This window comes from Bufo gargarizans, chromosome 8 (assembly GCF_014858855.1).
Source record: "Bufo gargarizans isolate SCDJY-AF-19 chromosome 8, ASM1485885v1, whole genome shotgun sequence".
In the NCBI taxonomy this organism is placed as follows: Eukaryota; Metazoa; Chordata; class Amphibia; order Anura; family Bufonidae; genus Bufo; species Bufo gargarizans.
In genome coordinates this window covers 64,270,837-64,287,574 of record NC_058087.1, presented here as the reverse complement: position 1 = coordinate 64,287,574, position 16,738 = coordinate 64,270,837, and the positions used below count along the sequence as shown (strand labels likewise).

The following is a 16,738-nucleotide window of genomic DNA, read 5'->3' as shown; positions in this document are numbered from 1 at the left end:
ACTGTCAGGTGATTGCTGGTGTGTGCCATACTGTCAGGTGATTGCTGGTGTGTGCCATACTGTCAGGTGATTGCTGGTGTGTGCCATACTGTCAGGTGATTGCGGGTGTGTGCCATACTGTCAGGTGACTGCTGGTGTGTGCCATATTGTCAGGTGATTGCTGGTGTGTGCCATACTGTCAGATGACTGCTAGTGTGTGCCATACTGTCAGGTGACTGCTGGTGTGTGCCATACTGTCAGGTGGCTGCTGGTGTGTGCCATACTGTCAGGTGATTGCGGGTGTGTGCCATACTGTCAGGTGACTGCTGGTGTGTGCCATACTGTCAGGTGACTGCTGGTGTGGCCTGCTGGTGTGTGGCTAATTAGGCCACAGGTGCCTAATATTTAACTAATGAAGACCTCACTGTATAGGCGCCGAGCTGAGCATGCATTTATTCTGAATGAGGAGGCCACCTCTGGTGGTTGCTTATCTTCCCAGTGAGCAAAACAATGCGTTCCGTTTAAATCCGGATAGCTCCTCTGTGGGACACCCTTACGCACATTACATGGCTGGCCGATCCTGTTTGGTAACGGGCCCATGACCATTAATGCTCAGTGACACTTTTTTACAAAAACACTGAAAAACTCCAAAATACTGCTCATTAGATTCTCTGCAAACAGCTGCAGGAATAATAATGATGCTTTATTATCAGCCGTTTGTTCATTAGGTTTCGGCCTGGCAGACAGGCGAGGGAGTGCTTCTTGCGCACACTGCAGCTGAACACACACTCCTGTTTTACTAAATGATATTTGCATCTTGTTTCTGTACGTGGTTAAACATGTTGCACACCACTCGCCTGTTCTCCATCTACGAGCATACAATTCCCCCACTGTCTTTAACCTGTTCACCACCTCGGCCATGGTTTTGGGCACAACACCTGCTTGAAGTCCTCACGTTAGCTCCTATATACGACTATAATAAACCCCTGAGTTGTATTGAGCCACATTACATCTCTCATACAAATCACCCTAATGTACATCCATATGCCTCCAACTTCATTCAGAGCTTGCACCATATTGAGATGCTACATATCCCATTCCCTATAATATACAGTGCTATACAAGTGTGGAAGCAGGTAGTGCAGAGCAATAGGGAATTTGGGGCACATTTATTAAGACTGGCATTGTAGACGCCAGTCTTAATAACCCCTATACCTGGCGGAGGATCTGCCGGAGTTATGAAGAGGCGCCGGCCTCTACACAACTTCAGCGGATCCTCTGCCACTTTTAAATGTAATACTGACGGTGCCCGTAACGAATTTTGTGGTCTGGCGAGCTGGTGGACGTGAGGCGCAAATCACAACTGGATTTGACAATTAAAAGTAAATATGTAGCCACAGGATGAGAAAGGCGCTCGTAGGGTGAATAGGGAAAGATGAAACAGCGTTCTTCAATTTAAGGTGAATATGTGCTGCTCACCTATTTAGGTTGCACCGAATTGGGTGCAACCGTTATAAAGGTCCACTGGAATAACTAGGTATCAGGTTCGAGCTGCCGTGTCCAAAAGAACCAAGGGCGAGGGCCAAGTCGCCACTTTGTTAATTACTAGAAATACTGACATGCCCGTCATGACTTTTGTGGTCTGGCGAGCTGGTGGACGTGAGGCGCAAATCACAACCGGATTTGACAAGTACGGGTTTATTGAGAGTCTCTCAATAAACCTGTACATGTAAGACAGCTTCCTTGCTGTCTTACATTTAGACCATTTTCTACGCCTAAAACAGAATGGTAAATGAGCCTCTTCCCCGCCCACACCACGACCACTTTTTTAGACCTGGAGTGGGAGGTGAGATGTCACAGAGTCGCAGGACCTTTGCGTCGCAATTTGCACCAGAAATATGTTATTTAGGCGTATTTCTGTTTGATAATTGACCCCCCTCCATACTGTGCTGTACAGAGGCACCAGTATGGAAGCAGGTAGAGCCATAGGAGCTTTGTGCCTCCATGTGGTGCTGTACAGAGGCACCAGTATGGAAGCAGGTAGAGTAGAGCTATAAGAACTTTGTGCCTCCATGTGGTGCTTTACAGAGGCACCAGTATGGAAGCAGGTAGAGTAGAGCCATAGGAACTTTGTGCCTCCATGTGGTGCTGTAAAGAGGCACAGTATGGAAGCAGGTAGAGTAGAGCCATAGGAACTTTGTGCCTCCATGTGGTGCTGTACAGAGGCACCAGTATGGAAGCAGGTAGAGTAGAGCCATAGGAACTTTGTGCCTCCATGTGGTGCTGTACAGAGGCACCAGTATGGAAGCAGGTAGTGAAGAGCCATCAAGACTTTGGGGGTCATTTATTATGAGATATACATACATTTTTTAAGTATATCTGTCGCCTCCTCTATGAAACCGGGTACATAGAATTTGCAGCCGTTACAAGGGCTGGCTCTATTATATATATATATGGGGCCAATCAGACCAAATTATAATATGTACCTCCCTTTGTGTGTTGGGCCTGCACCCCAAAATCCATGTAAAAACAGAAATGACCGGCACTCATCTGCATGAGGAAAGAGTGTGGACTGCCATTGGGAAGATACAATGACTGACTCTCTGATATCTGTGACCTTAAAGGGGTATTCTCATCTCATAAACTCATGGCCTATCACTTTACGTGACCTTTCTGATTCAGTACTGCGGTCCCTCTGCCGTCCTTACCTGCGCAGCATCACTCACAGCATCCAAGCCATACATAAAACTACAACCAGAGCCAGTCAAGGGAAGAAAATTTGGCACTTTAAAATCTTCAATGCGCTTTATTTGAATATCATAGAAAAAAATAACTCACAGGGAAAAAAATCTCCACTACGGCAACAGTTGACGCGTTTCGAACACAGGTGTGTTCTTAGTCGTATTAGTTACAACTAAGAACACACCTGTGTTCGAAACGCGTCAACTATTGCCGGGGTGAAGGTTTTGTCTCTGTGAGTTATTTTTTTCTATGATATTCAAATAAAGCGCATTGAAGATTTTAAAGTGCCGGATTTTCTTCTCTTGAATTCTAAGAAGGATTTACCTGGATCCAATCCGTGCACCCAACCACAGCTGTGAAGGTGAGCTCCAGTTTTCTCATACTTTACAACCAGAGCCACTATAAAGGAGCCTCAGCGCTGAATCACTGCTGCAGGATTGGGGAGGTCTAAAAGGTCAGCCCCCGGCCATCATGAACGCATGCCATATCAAAGTGATATGGGAAAAAACCCTTTAAAGGGAACCCGTCACCGGGATTTTGTGTATAGAGCTGAGGACATGGGTTGCTAGATGGCGGCTAGCACATCCGCAATACCCAGTCCCCATAGCTCTGTGTGCTTTTATTGTGTAAAAAAAAACGATTTGATACATATGCAAATTAACCTGAGATGAGTCCTGTACGTGAGATGAGTCAGGGACAGGACTCATCTCAGGTTAATTTGCATATGTATCAAATCATTTTATTTACACAATAAAAGCACACAGAGCTATGGGGACTGGGTATTGCGGATGTGCTAGCGGCCATCTAGCAGCCCATGTCCTCAGCTCTATACACAAAATCCAGATGACAGGTTTCCTTTAAGCATGCATGGACTGAGATATCAATTGTGAATTTAATATACTGTACATTTATATCCATTTTCTCCTCATTTACACAACCGTACGTAGGATCTCAAAATACAGACACTGTCCTTGCTTCATCCGCAGTTATTTGTGGACCCATTGACTTCAATGGGCTCATGGTCTACATGTCATCTGAGTGCTGTCCGCATCCATATGCCCGTTCTGTAAATTAGAGAACATGTCCTATACTGGTCCCGCAAAATGCGATCCATGGACCCATTAAAGTCAATGGGTCTGCAAAAAAAAATGAGGACAGCACACAGACAGTGTCCATATTTTGCAGATCTGCATTTTCCAGACTGCAAAATACATACGGCCGTCTGCATGTAGAATTAGTTTTAACCCCTACTAGTTGCTATTTATTAAGAAGGGGCATGTAACACATTTATAGTTCATTTTCTGCCGGAAACATGATACTGTATCGCCCCATCCTTGTATATTCTTCAGACATCTGTTACGCATGGTTACAATCTTCGCCTCTATACAAATTAAATATTTTTTCCATTTGCGTACTAGATGCAAAGTTGCTGAATCAGCATTGAGCCAGACCATGAAATAGCAGGTATCAAGCTTCCAGTTTGCAGTACAAAATTAGCTGCATGCCTCACGGTGTGTATTCGCCTCCTCGGCTCACAGCATGCTAATTTAAGCAGCAATCAAAACAGTTTGTGCAGGAGGATAATATATGTCAGCCTCCTGTTACAGGACAACACTTCACACAATTCTCTACGAGAAGGACAAGGCACCTTTAGCTCCTGCGGAGCTGATGACAGCTGACAATCATCATTTTTCTTATTATTATTTTCCTCAATATGAGTAGCATTAGGTGGCTGGTGGGAATATTCTCCCTCTTAGACATTCACATTTTAATATTTGGGTATTTCGGCTTCTAACTTGTCATAGAAAACATGCTTCCCAGTTACTGCAACCCAGCAGATAGAACTAGATCTTGCAGAGCTGTAACTAGGTGTTCCAGGTAGGCGGCGTAGGCCCCCTCATGGTAGATTGTTGGAAATTCATGAGTATAATGTAGCATTTGGTAAAATAAATTTTTAAAAATCCTTGAAAATAGGAATATTCATTGGGATGTATGAGAAATATACACAGTGTTATGGATGCACTGGCCTGGATTTCTACACTATTGAGGGTATAAGTAGGTTTGTGACTACTACAACTTCTAACATGTTTTTAAAAGGGACAACTATAAGAAATGTATGAGGCATATTCAAAAAGCTAAATAAAAATAAATCACAGGCATAATATAAAAAAAATAAGACACTAATACAGATCCGGATTACAACAGGAAGTCAAAAACAGCAAAAGCTATTTGGGATGATCAACCCCAAAAATTGGAGGGTTAGTCTGCTCAGAGAAGATGGACAGTATGTATATCAGAGGAGAGGTCGTCTTTTGGAAAGGTTTAACTGCCCAAGTTTATATATATATTAAAGCATATCTCCACTTATAGAGCATGCAGCCCTTCCATGCAAAATGTAAAACAGACAGAAGATGATATTGTAAGAACGACAAGGCGGTCCGATTGGTTAGGTAACTGTTGGATGCCAAAGCTTTACCTGCAAAGCAGGTGTTATTTATGAGTGTGTGTAGAATAGTCTATAGCTCAAGTATAATGTGAAACAAGCTATACGGAACAAGATCATTTGTATCCCTGCTCACTACTACTCTAAACCAAGCTTTATGGAATATCCACTGCCCCCTTGTAATTATAGCCAACTGGTAACATGCAGCCCTACAAGTACAGGCAATGAGTAGGCAAAGAAAATGCCTGTTCTGTCTTATCATATCTTGTGTAATGGATACTTGAAGTAATCGTACTTAGTCAAAGACAACATTCGACAACTGCCAATTCCAGAAGGCTGGATAATGCAAAGTCACTGGTTGCATTACCAGGTCCCACCAGTGGAGAGTAATTCAGCTACTAAAGAGTAAAAGGGAACATTTACCAACACAATGAACTATAATTTTGAAATCAGACAACATGGCAGAATGAGGAAATCAACATTGGAATCATTCTTGTTACTCAAAGAAAAAATCTATAGTTCATACAGCTTGTTCATCCCATAGCTAATCTTTCCATTCCCCCATATACACCATGGCTTTGGCTGTGCGTGTGTTCTCCGTAGAGATGAAGATACACTGTTGCCAGACACCTTTGGTCATGGCTTATGTCCCTTTAGGACAAAGGATAGGTAAGGTTAAAATTTGTCATGGAAGAGTTGGCACACCATCATAAGGTTTAGATGGTCAGCCAGTTATTGGTGGGTCTAATCAACATTCATCTAATGTGTATGATCTCACCTTTACTTACTGTTTGACCTTAATAAGGTTATACTCTTCCTGGCCGCTGGGATAATTAACCTTCTACAAAGTAATTCAAGTGTTTCTTTCTCAACGACAGCGTAGAGAAGAATGGAGAACTTCTGCTTTTCAACAAGCGCTTGCAAACATCTGCTCTGATATAATAAGCAATATGTTCTCAAATACATCTTCAGAAGAAAATTGTGAGCTGCTGTGCTCTTAATGAAGGAAGCATTTAGCGCTATCAAGGGACCCTAGGCACCAGAACACACCTGCATAATCACCTAACGTTGTAGTTTCAATGAACAACCTTAAGACGTCTTGAAATCCTTTGAGGTGCTTTCTCCAATAGCCATGTAAAATTGTGTACCCACTGGAGAAACAAAAAATGTAGAATAAAAATAAAAATCCTTCTCTTGAGTGTAAGCAACAGAGCATCTCACCTGAGGGTATTACAGATTTGGCCTTGGGAGACAGTGATCATATTCTGGATCAATGCATTTTAGTTTGAAATAAATCTAAGGAACGGGTATTTGCCCATTCAGTCAACCATGAATAAAGCAGAAAACTAGACAGAAAAGGAGTAGGGTGATCTCTGCTTATTTGGGGAATGACTTCACTTGAGTCAAAGGTATAAAAAAAAAATATTGAATGCAGAGTGTATTATGTGGTTTAACCATCTGTGTGCCTAATATACTATCTAGGGGAATGGCTGAAACATAGACAAACATGGACTGTATGGAAAGTGTTATGCAAAAGCAAATAAAATAAAGCACAATAACCTGCAAAAAATGTATGCAATCTAGTTTATTTCTATAAGGGTGGGTTTATTCATAGGTATTTTTGGTACTTTTGTGTTTTTTGTGGCATTTTTTGCACATGTAGTTTTTAGTGCTGTTTTTGGTGAAAAATGGCAGCTCCCAGTGTTGGATATGGAAATGATGAATTGCAGGATAAAAAAAAAGCATTTCTTTTTCATAGCTTTTTTTATTTATTTGGTGACCTCTTTTGTGTCTGTGGTGTTTGTTTAACAATGCAACATATTAATGCAATGCCAAGTTTTTCATCTTTTTATAGGGAAAAAAGCCTGAAAAAAACACTAAAATATGTTCTAGCCTCAAAATCCCACAAAAAAAAAATGCCATAAAAGCAGAAGGAAGAAGATGCAACCCATTTGTATAGGAAGGAAGGAAAGAAGAAAGGAAGAACATAAGAGTATAGGAAGGAAATGAAAGAGAGAAGGAAGAAAAAAGGGAAGGAAGGAAGGGAATTCAAGGAAAGAAAGAAGGAAGAAGAAAAGGAAGGAAGGATACTATTAGAATGAGTATCTTTTTCAAATGAAATCAGATATAGGCAACAAAAACAATATCAATATTTTACCTATAATTAATTATTTTATGTAGTGGAGATGACAGTGAAATATACAGTTCCAGTATGCCTTGCAGCAACTGTGCTGTAAACCAACCAATGTAAATTTAATTACAGTATGTTCCCTTAAAGGAAACCTGTCACCAGGATTTTGTACATAGAGCTGGGGACATGGGCTGCTAGATGGCCACTAGCACATCTGCAATACCCAGGTCCCATAGCTCTCTGCGCTTTTGTTGTGTTAAAAAAACGTTTTGATTGATATGCGCAAAATCATGGTGACAGGTTCCCTTTAAACTATTGTAGACCTTTTATAGTTTAGTATACTTAATTACTGTACAGTTTAGCTTTCTCAGTTTCTCTTTCCATGGTGATAATAGCCCAAGGCCTTTTATGATATACTACTGATGTTCTTATAACAGGAATATCTTTCTCTTAGGTTTCACTCGGACTCCACTGTATGAGGTTTACCTTAGATTTTATTTGTCGAAGTGAGAGTCTCGTGGCCAAATAACTTTAAACAAAAAGCATATTTATCTTCATTTGTTTTCAATATAACGTAAATTGTATATAAGAGACCATAATATAGTCGGAATTGCAGTAAGTGATTCAGTATTATCAGAAGATAGGTAGCAGGCTATTCATTTATCTTAGACACACTCAAACATGAGATATGTATCTGGTAGCCAAGTGCTCACTCAGCCAACAGCTATCTCTCCTTATCCCACTATATGCATCCCCGCTCTGCTCAGCCGACTCAGTATGTGTTGTGAATAAGAAAGCTCTGGCTTATCTCACCTAGTGGTTTATCTCACCTAGAACAAAAGGATCAAATTCCTCAAGATCTGCCATGTAAATGGGCAAATTTGACTTACACTAGATTTATACTATATATATATATATATATATATATATATATATTTAATATTTTCCTAGCAAAATTGGCATCTGAAGTTCAGGTGCCTATTAAACTTTAGAATCCGTACTGCTCGTACTCCTATACAGTGCTGTGGCGGTGTCCAGGCCAGTACATCGCTGCTCCAGCCTGTACCAGCACTGGCTCTCCTAAATCCTGGTATAGATGTGCTACGTCAGACTTTAGCAGAGTGGGCACAGGAAGAGGAGCAATGTCTTATGAGAGCTCCTGTGGTTGCTAGCTCCACTCAAAGAGCTGCACAAGCTATTTACAGACTGAGAGCAGGGCAGGAGCTCACATTGGACATGGCCCCCATGCACCCACTATTTAGCAACATGTGAACTCTGCAACCAATCACCGGCCTTGTTGGGTGCACTTTTGAGCCAGTTAAATAGATCATGGCAAGGAGAAACAGAATGGTGGTGTAGGGTCTGTCAGGTAAGTACTTACAATCATTCTCCTAAAATCAAACAACCCCATGAAGCTGCCCAGACATGAGATTTGGATGGTCCACAATGCAGCCAATCAATCATCTGTGGGTTCATAAGTCCAAACCATCCCACTAGCAACATTACAGAGAGTAAATTGTCCAATAATGAAGTTGTGTTGTAAAAATGGACTCTCTCTAGTGCCTGCACAAACTGGCAATGATTAACCAAATTCAGCCCATCATGACGTACGCTTGAACGTTCAGCAAACCACAGATGGAATTTTCCAACCTGAGAGAACAAAATTTCTTCCGATGAAAGTCCACCACCAATGGTCGGACAAAGTGGGCATTTCAGAAGACATTTCTCATGTATATTGGCGGCTTTAGAAATCCTCTTTAATTTGCTTTAATTAAAAGTCTAATGTCTTCCTCATTAAGAGAATGACACCAGTATAAATGATACACGCTTGTCTTCACAGAGAACCCCATTTCCTAAACGTATTAAAAGAAAAGTCACAAGACACACAATTTCAGATGTTAGTTTCTATTTCTAATAGGCCTCACGTTAAGTATTACTGCCAGATACTGTATATCTTTTGTGTCTCTTTTACTGCATAGTTCCGCTCTTTTGGAAAACTCTCCCTTTAATCTCTAACTGAACACGCCGCTTCTTACACACAAAACAACCTCCTCTCCTCGTGTATGCATTTGAGGATTTCCCGCTGAAGAATTGCCAGGCGAAATCCCTTAAATCAAGTTGCAGCTGAAGATTCACCCCCTTATGACACTAACCCTGTAGCAATGAATGATCTCTAATGTTCACTTGTCTTTAGAATTACCCTGAGGAACGGTTCTCGCTTGCTTAAACATCTTCCATTACACCAAGTAGATTGTAAGGTCTAGGTAAAGCAAATGTAGCTTTTATGGCATGAAGGAAATGGTTGACCATTGGAATCGATATAACATGTTTCAGGGTTTTACACTCTTGGTGAATGATCGGAGACCAGCTATTCCGGCATAGATTTCATGTGCATGTTTTGTGTGTTTTTTTGCATTCATGAGAGATGTTCCTGAGCATCAAAATGAATTAACCAACCTTTTTGGGAAAAAAAATTATAAAAAAGATTTTACCTTCTACCAACAGTGAGCAATAGTACAATGATACTCAATAATAGACTTCCCAAAGTCTTGTCCATCTGCTCTTCCTAGATGGACCTAAAACAATATTAGCCACTAATAATAGTATATTATTGACTGAGCTTATTTTGTGTGCCCCCCATAGATAGCGACCACTATGGTCACATTTATTGGTCACATGTTAATTAAATTAACATCTCAACAGTTAGCTATAAGTACAATGATACTCAATAATAGACTTCCCAAAGTCTTGTCCATCTGCTCTTCCTAGATAAACCTAAAACGATATCAGTCACTTATATTGGTATATTATTGACTGAGGTTATTTCCTTGCCGCCCACCCCCCCCCCCCCCTTCCACACACACACACCATAGATAGAGGACCACTATGGCCACTTTTTTTTATTATTAAATTAGTGTTTCCAAAATGTGTCACTTCCCCTCTGAACACTGAACGTGTCTATTAATGCAAGAAGCAGATTGTCTTCTCTCGTTCCTTAATTTGTTTCATCTAAAAGCAATTCACTCAACATCTTGTCGCCCTCTGGCAGCATGGTTTGCTTATCTGCACTTAATTTCTCATTTGGACCAAAACAAACTCTTTATAGCAGTCTGCTAACTGAAAGGGAGGAGGGGGGGTAGCCTTTGTGAAAGCCAGGGTAATACCACACAAAGGCAATTGTAATGAATTGCTTCCTTCCCAGGGAATAAAGTGTTAAGCCAAAAAAATTTGAGGAGGGTGGCTGCTGAATATTTCTTAATTCATTCCAAAAATTTTATTCCTAGAAAAAAAAATCCAAAAATAATCAAAGCTACCAAGATTATTTTGTCTTTTCGACCCCGATATTTGTAAATAAACACAGACAAGACGGATAGAGAATCCTCTGTTACCTACTGCTTAGAATATCACATTTCTGTCTGCTGAAATATTCGTGTTGTGTGGAAAGAACATTCTCAGGTTTTCATTAGGCACATTTGTAATTCTCAAGTGAATTGTCCCCTTCTAAATATTTTGGATGATATTTCGACTGCGTGTAATCGTATTTGTTTCCAGGATAGAGACATTTCTGAAGCAGCCTCTGAAGTATGAAGGATGGTGCATTCAGCGTAGCTGCACAATGCCAGCCACAAAAGCCTGTCTTGTACACTAACAAAAGTGTATTATTTGCTGGTGTTATCTGTCACAGGCTAATAATGAGCCAACGTCAAATCTCCGTGTATTCTTAGCAGGAAATCGTTCAGTTTTCTTTAGTGTTTGTGAAAGAAAATGCAAATATAATCACAGTTAAATATATACTGTCACAGAATGATCAGGCAAATATGAAATAAGTTTGATGTAAAGTTTATGCATGTGCTGTCATAAAGGAGCATAAAAAGAAGGAATAAAAATCATACATGCAATACTCTATGCATAGATGTCATAATATATAATATACAGGTAAGTCGGTGACCATATGGAGCTTGGAATGTATGTCACAGGTAAAAACCACATGAGAGTTGGATAGATCTATAGAGATAGATAGAAAATAGAGAGATAGAAAGATAACAGAGAGATCGATAGAGATAGATAGATAGATAGATAGATAGGAAATCGATAGATAGATAGATAGATAGATAATAGAAAGATAGACATATAGATGGATAGATAGATAGATAGATAATAAATAGATAGATAGACAGATAATAAATAGATAGATAGATAGACAGATAATAAATAGATAGATAGACAGATAATAGATAGATAGATAGATAGACAGATAATAAATAGATAGATAGATAGACAGATAATAGATAGATAGATAGACAGATATTAGATAGATATGATAGGGATAGGTATATAGATAATAGATAGATAGATAGATAGATAGATAGACAGATAATAGATAGATATGATAGGGATAGGTATATAGATAATAGATGGATAGATACTATGTTATGATCTTGTTGAATCTTTTTTACTGTATGTGCTTTGTTAAGATCATTAAGTACCAATAAAACATTGAGTATATATCCTCAGTATAACCATAGCATGTATGTATGTATGTACAGTATGTATGTGTATATATATATATATATATCGGGCAGCACGGTGGCTCAGTGGTTAGCACTGGTGCCTTGCAGAGCTGGGGTCCCGGGTTCAAATCAGAGCAAGGATAACACCTGCATGGAGTTTGAATGTTCTCCACATGTTTGGCGGGTTTCCTCCGGTTTCCTCCCACACTCCAAAGACATACTGATAGGGACCTTAGATTGTGAGCCCCATTGGGGAAAGCGTGATGATAATGTCTGTAAAGCACTGAGGAATATAGTAGCGCTAAATAAGTGCATTAAATAAATAAATAAATATATATATATATATACACACTGTATATATTACCAATATAGAAATTTTGCCCTAAAATTCTACTAAGCACAGCACCTAAAATCGGATATATGTTGGATGACAGTGCTGCTAAATGAATCAATGGCGTCTAAAAAGGCCGGGGCTAAACCCTCAGGGGAACACACACACCTCCTCCAGATGGGCCTCATGTATATTCCTATCGGCCGCCCAGGGATGTCAGAATTCATCTGTCAGAGAGTCAACAAGAATATATTTTGCTTTCTGACTTAATTACGTATTTTTAACCCCTTAGCCGCTGCCCCCCTTCAATCTCCGACAGCGCCACAGACGTCCGGGTGCGCTGTGATCTGAGGCAAGCTGCGCCATACACTGATCATCATAATATTTGTAAATCAAAGAGTGATTAGTGAGTAACTGCGCCCACCGTACCACGCCGCTATATTTCTGCGTGAACGATTCACCGCCCCTTGTAACTTACATTTCCCTTTCAAGAGTCGGAAAAAGATTTCATTTGCTTAAGCAACTCTACTACGAACCAGACATCAACCGCAATAACGGTGCTCTACATTATACCGTCAATCTGCCCAGTTTCAGTTAGCGGAAATACAGGATATTTTGTCCATGCAAAGGCCATTCGGCAAATTTATTTCTACCCCATGGCCTTAGCGAGACAAAAAGAGGCCTACGGAGAAAGGGGCTCTTGAGATTACAAATGAAGAAGCTTTGAGGTCATGTGTCAAGAGGCAGCGTACTGAGGCACAGCACAATGATAGACCTCCCAGGTCAGAAGTTTCAGCGCTGTATGCACAATGCTGAACCCATGAAGTCACGGCGTCTGGCTGCCTGGGAATTAGAGGGTTAAAAGAGCATTCTGCTGTCTTGCCGAACTCATTCATCTGGGAGGTTTTTTGTTTTGTTTAACCCCTTCAAACACTGCACATGCCTTTAAAGTTGCCACTGCCAAGCGTGGCGCGGCCTGTACGGTTCATCGCAGAAACATCATTAGACAGGAATTATCCATAGAAATATAGAAGACCTGAAGGAAAAAAACAAAGCTCCAGGTAGCGTAGTTAAGCAGTGATTTGTGCGTGGCAAGTGTAATACTGTGTGTACACATTACACATCTCATTAAAAGAAAATAAACTGGTAGGAGCGATCACGCGGGCCCCTGTGCAAATAAACAGAGGCGGCAGAAGGGAAGAAGGCCAATGGCGGTTACGTATGGCATCCTGGCACGCAGAGTGTGATTTGGCCGGGGTAGGAGCTGGCTACCTTTCTGAACTCCTTGATGGTGCGAAGGCCAGTCACATCACTGAGCATGTACAGGCCGTGTGGCGATACACCGTATGATACCGCAGGCACACGCCTTACCGCAGCTCTAATTTACTGTGCCCGTATTCAGCATTATAGATTTTACTATTAAAATAATGCACAGATAAATTAATTCAACGCTCCCGGGTCCAATCACAAAGTGCGCCTTACTAAATGGGAGCTAAAGTTTACAACGCCTTTCTTGTGGCGGAGAAGGGCAAAGGAGCAAATCAGCAGGGTCTAATATGATGAATGGGAAGTCAGGCTTCTGATATACGGGTGCAGCCGAGCTACGCTGGACGGCAAGAACAAGGTGACTAACTTTTCTATGGATTTAGTCACAAGATAACCAAGATAACACTGTGCCATGTGTTATCAGAGACAAGTTTACCTCCGCTACATCTGTATAGTGTATGCAAGATAGATAGGTAGATAGATAGATAGATAGATAGATAGATAGATAGATAATAAGATAGATAGATAGATAATAAGATAGATAGATAGCTACACTGAATGATAGATATCTAGATAGATATATAGATAGATAAAGGGATGGATATATAGATAATGGATAGATAGATAATGGATGGATAGATAGATAGATAGATAGATAATGGAAGGATAGATAGATAATATATTTTAGATAGATAGATAGATAATAGGTAGGAAGGTAGATAGATAGATAGATAGATAATGAATGGATAGATAGATAGATAGATAATGGATAGATAGATAGATAGATAGATAGATAGATAGATAAATGGATAGATAGATAGATAGATAGATAGATAGATAGATAATGGATGGATAGACAGATAGATAGATAGATAGATAGATAGATAGATAGATAAATAATAAAATAGATAGATAGCTACACTGAATGATAGATATCTAGATAGATATATAGATAGATAAAGGGATGGATATATAGATAATGGATAGATAGATAATGGATGGATAGATAGATAGATAGATAGATAATGGAAGGATAGATAGATAATATATTTTAGATAGATAGATAGATAGATAATAGGTAGGAAGATAGATAGATAGATAGATAGATAGATAGATAATGAATGGATAAATGGATAGATAGATAGATAGATAATATATAGATAGATAGATAATGGATAGATAGATAGATAGATAGATAGATAGATAGATAGATAATGGATGGATAGACAGATAGATAGATAGATAGATAGATAAATAATGAGATAGATAGATAGCTACACTGAATGATAGATAGCTAGATAGATATATAGATAGATAGATAGATAGATAGATAGATAGATAGATAAAGGGATGGATAGATAGATAATGGATGGATAGATAGATAGATAATGAGATAGATAGATAGATACACTGAATGATAGATAGATAGACAGATAGATAATGGATAGATAGATAGATAGATAGATAGATAGACATTGTATATGAGTCGGTGGGTTCTTTACATACATATTGATCCAATAATCACCCATGGATCTTAGTGAAAGGCGTCCTGGACCACGTACTGCCCATTGGCTGCACTGAGGGGTGACGCAGTACTGCTCCATAATGATACAGCCCCCGTCTGATGATCTCTGAACTTTCTAAGAAATATCCCAGTGCCCATCAGGAAGAAGGCAGCCCGCTGACAGACGCAGACACCAGAGGAGACCTGTGAGCCAGTCAAACAGGCATGACCAGAAGTGTGAATATACACAACAAACAGAGGAGGAAGAGGAATGAAGAGCAGCCACACACCTGTACCTGCACCGCCACCTGCTCCCCGCCTTCACTCCCAAACCATGGAATAACTGTGGGCTAGGTAAAGCTCTCCTCTCCTTTGTGGTCCTTCTACTATACAGAAATATATTGTTTCTGACATGTACAGATGTAGTAGAGTGAACACTCATGATTTATGTGACGTGTTATCTAAACTAAATGCGTTAAGCAAACACCTTCAATTGCTATTGAGGAGAGTATGAGGAGAGTAACAAGATAGACGTTGCTTAATGCCTACAGGAAGCACTGTGCAAAGGGTTAAAGTCTTCGTATGTAAAAAACAAAACATTTCTGAAGACATCTCACAGCTCATCCCAAATACACACGCATCTCCAGCATTCTCAGTAAGTCCTCCAGACATGTAACCACTGGTGGGCTGTATGTGTGTATGGACAGTGATGGATCAGGGTGGGATGCCCGCTGTATAGATAGAACGCCAAAGATGCCAGGGCAACTCTGAAATTGGTCTATGAGACTAGGTGTCCACAATGTATGATGTAGTTGGCATGGAGTTTAATGAAGCGCACAAGTCCATAGACATCTCACAGTCGAAAACCCCCGTAATCTATTAACCCCTTCCTCCGCCATCTCTGCCGCCTCTTTCAGCAGCCAAAGGGCGAGAAAATAACTGCACTCAGTGCAACAGAGAAGTGAGAGGTCCCATGGACATGCGTGAAGGATAGTGTGGACGTGTGACAGGAATATCGCAGTCCGTCCACCCAGCTCTGTCTCTTTGGTCAAAGTGGACCTGATTTTGCGACGACATGTCCAAGCTTACACAACTTTGTGTCCGACACATCCTAGACTTGCGGGTTTGAGCCACTTACCTGCCTGGCTGCATGCCCCCTGAAGTGCTCCAAGTGCCCACAGAACCACCAGCCATCCAAAGTAGCGATGCTGTCTAGCTCCAAACATCCTCACGATGTAGGTCACCTTAAATCCTTTCCAAAAATTGCATGTCCCAGGGGTATATCCTTCCCTCCCAAATCTCAGGGTAGGTCTAAGTGTCAGACAGGAGCTCCTGGCTTCCACTGACAGTGACAGGAAAGTTATTTCCAAGCAGCTGGGTATCCTGCCTGCACCGTATTCCTTCTCTGGTTTATTCTCTTCACTTTATGTCAAGTCCCAGTGTTGTCAGATCCTTGAATGCATGTGCCTGTGTGGTGCACAGTGTAGGCTGCCTAGCTCCATACAATCATATGGGAAGCTGCACGGGCAACAGAGAGCTGCCACACAGGCCCTCCCCACCTCGGACAACAAGAACGCCTCCTCATACTAGTTACAGCAGCGGATTGGCTGAGGCACTCCCACTGAACTTGAAATCCACATGCAGGTTGCACCTGTCACTCTCGCCTGCTACAGTCTGGGCAGCACATGCCAGAAGACAGGGGGGGAGGGCATGACAGTGGGCAGCAGAGGGGGCACAACTGGACTAAGCTGCTCCAGCCTATGACTCATGAACTATGAGAAGAAGGTCATTGTCATTCCAGGATCTCCTGCCGCTCATGGTCATACGTTTC

The 16,738-nt window shown here is 40.8% G+C and overlaps 1 protein-coding gene across 2 annotated transcripts in view; it reads right to left on the bottom strand.

Annotated features, from left to right (window-relative positions):
- Positions 1 to 16,404, bottom strand: part of ERBB4 (erb-b2 receptor tyrosine kinase 4) — a 1,102,749-nt gene extending 1,086,345 nt beyond the window's left edge. For both annotated transcript variants that reach the window (XM_044302570.1, XM_044302571.1), the window contains exon 1: positions 16,046 to 16,404. In XM_044302570.1, the coding sequence (XP_044158505.1) occupies positions 16,046 to 16,133 (88 nt within the window). In that variant the 5' untranslated portion in view covers positions 16,134 to 16,404. The remainder of the gene's footprint in view (positions 1 to 16,045) is intronic.
- Between the last annotated feature and the right edge of the window lie 334 nt (positions 16,405 to 16,738).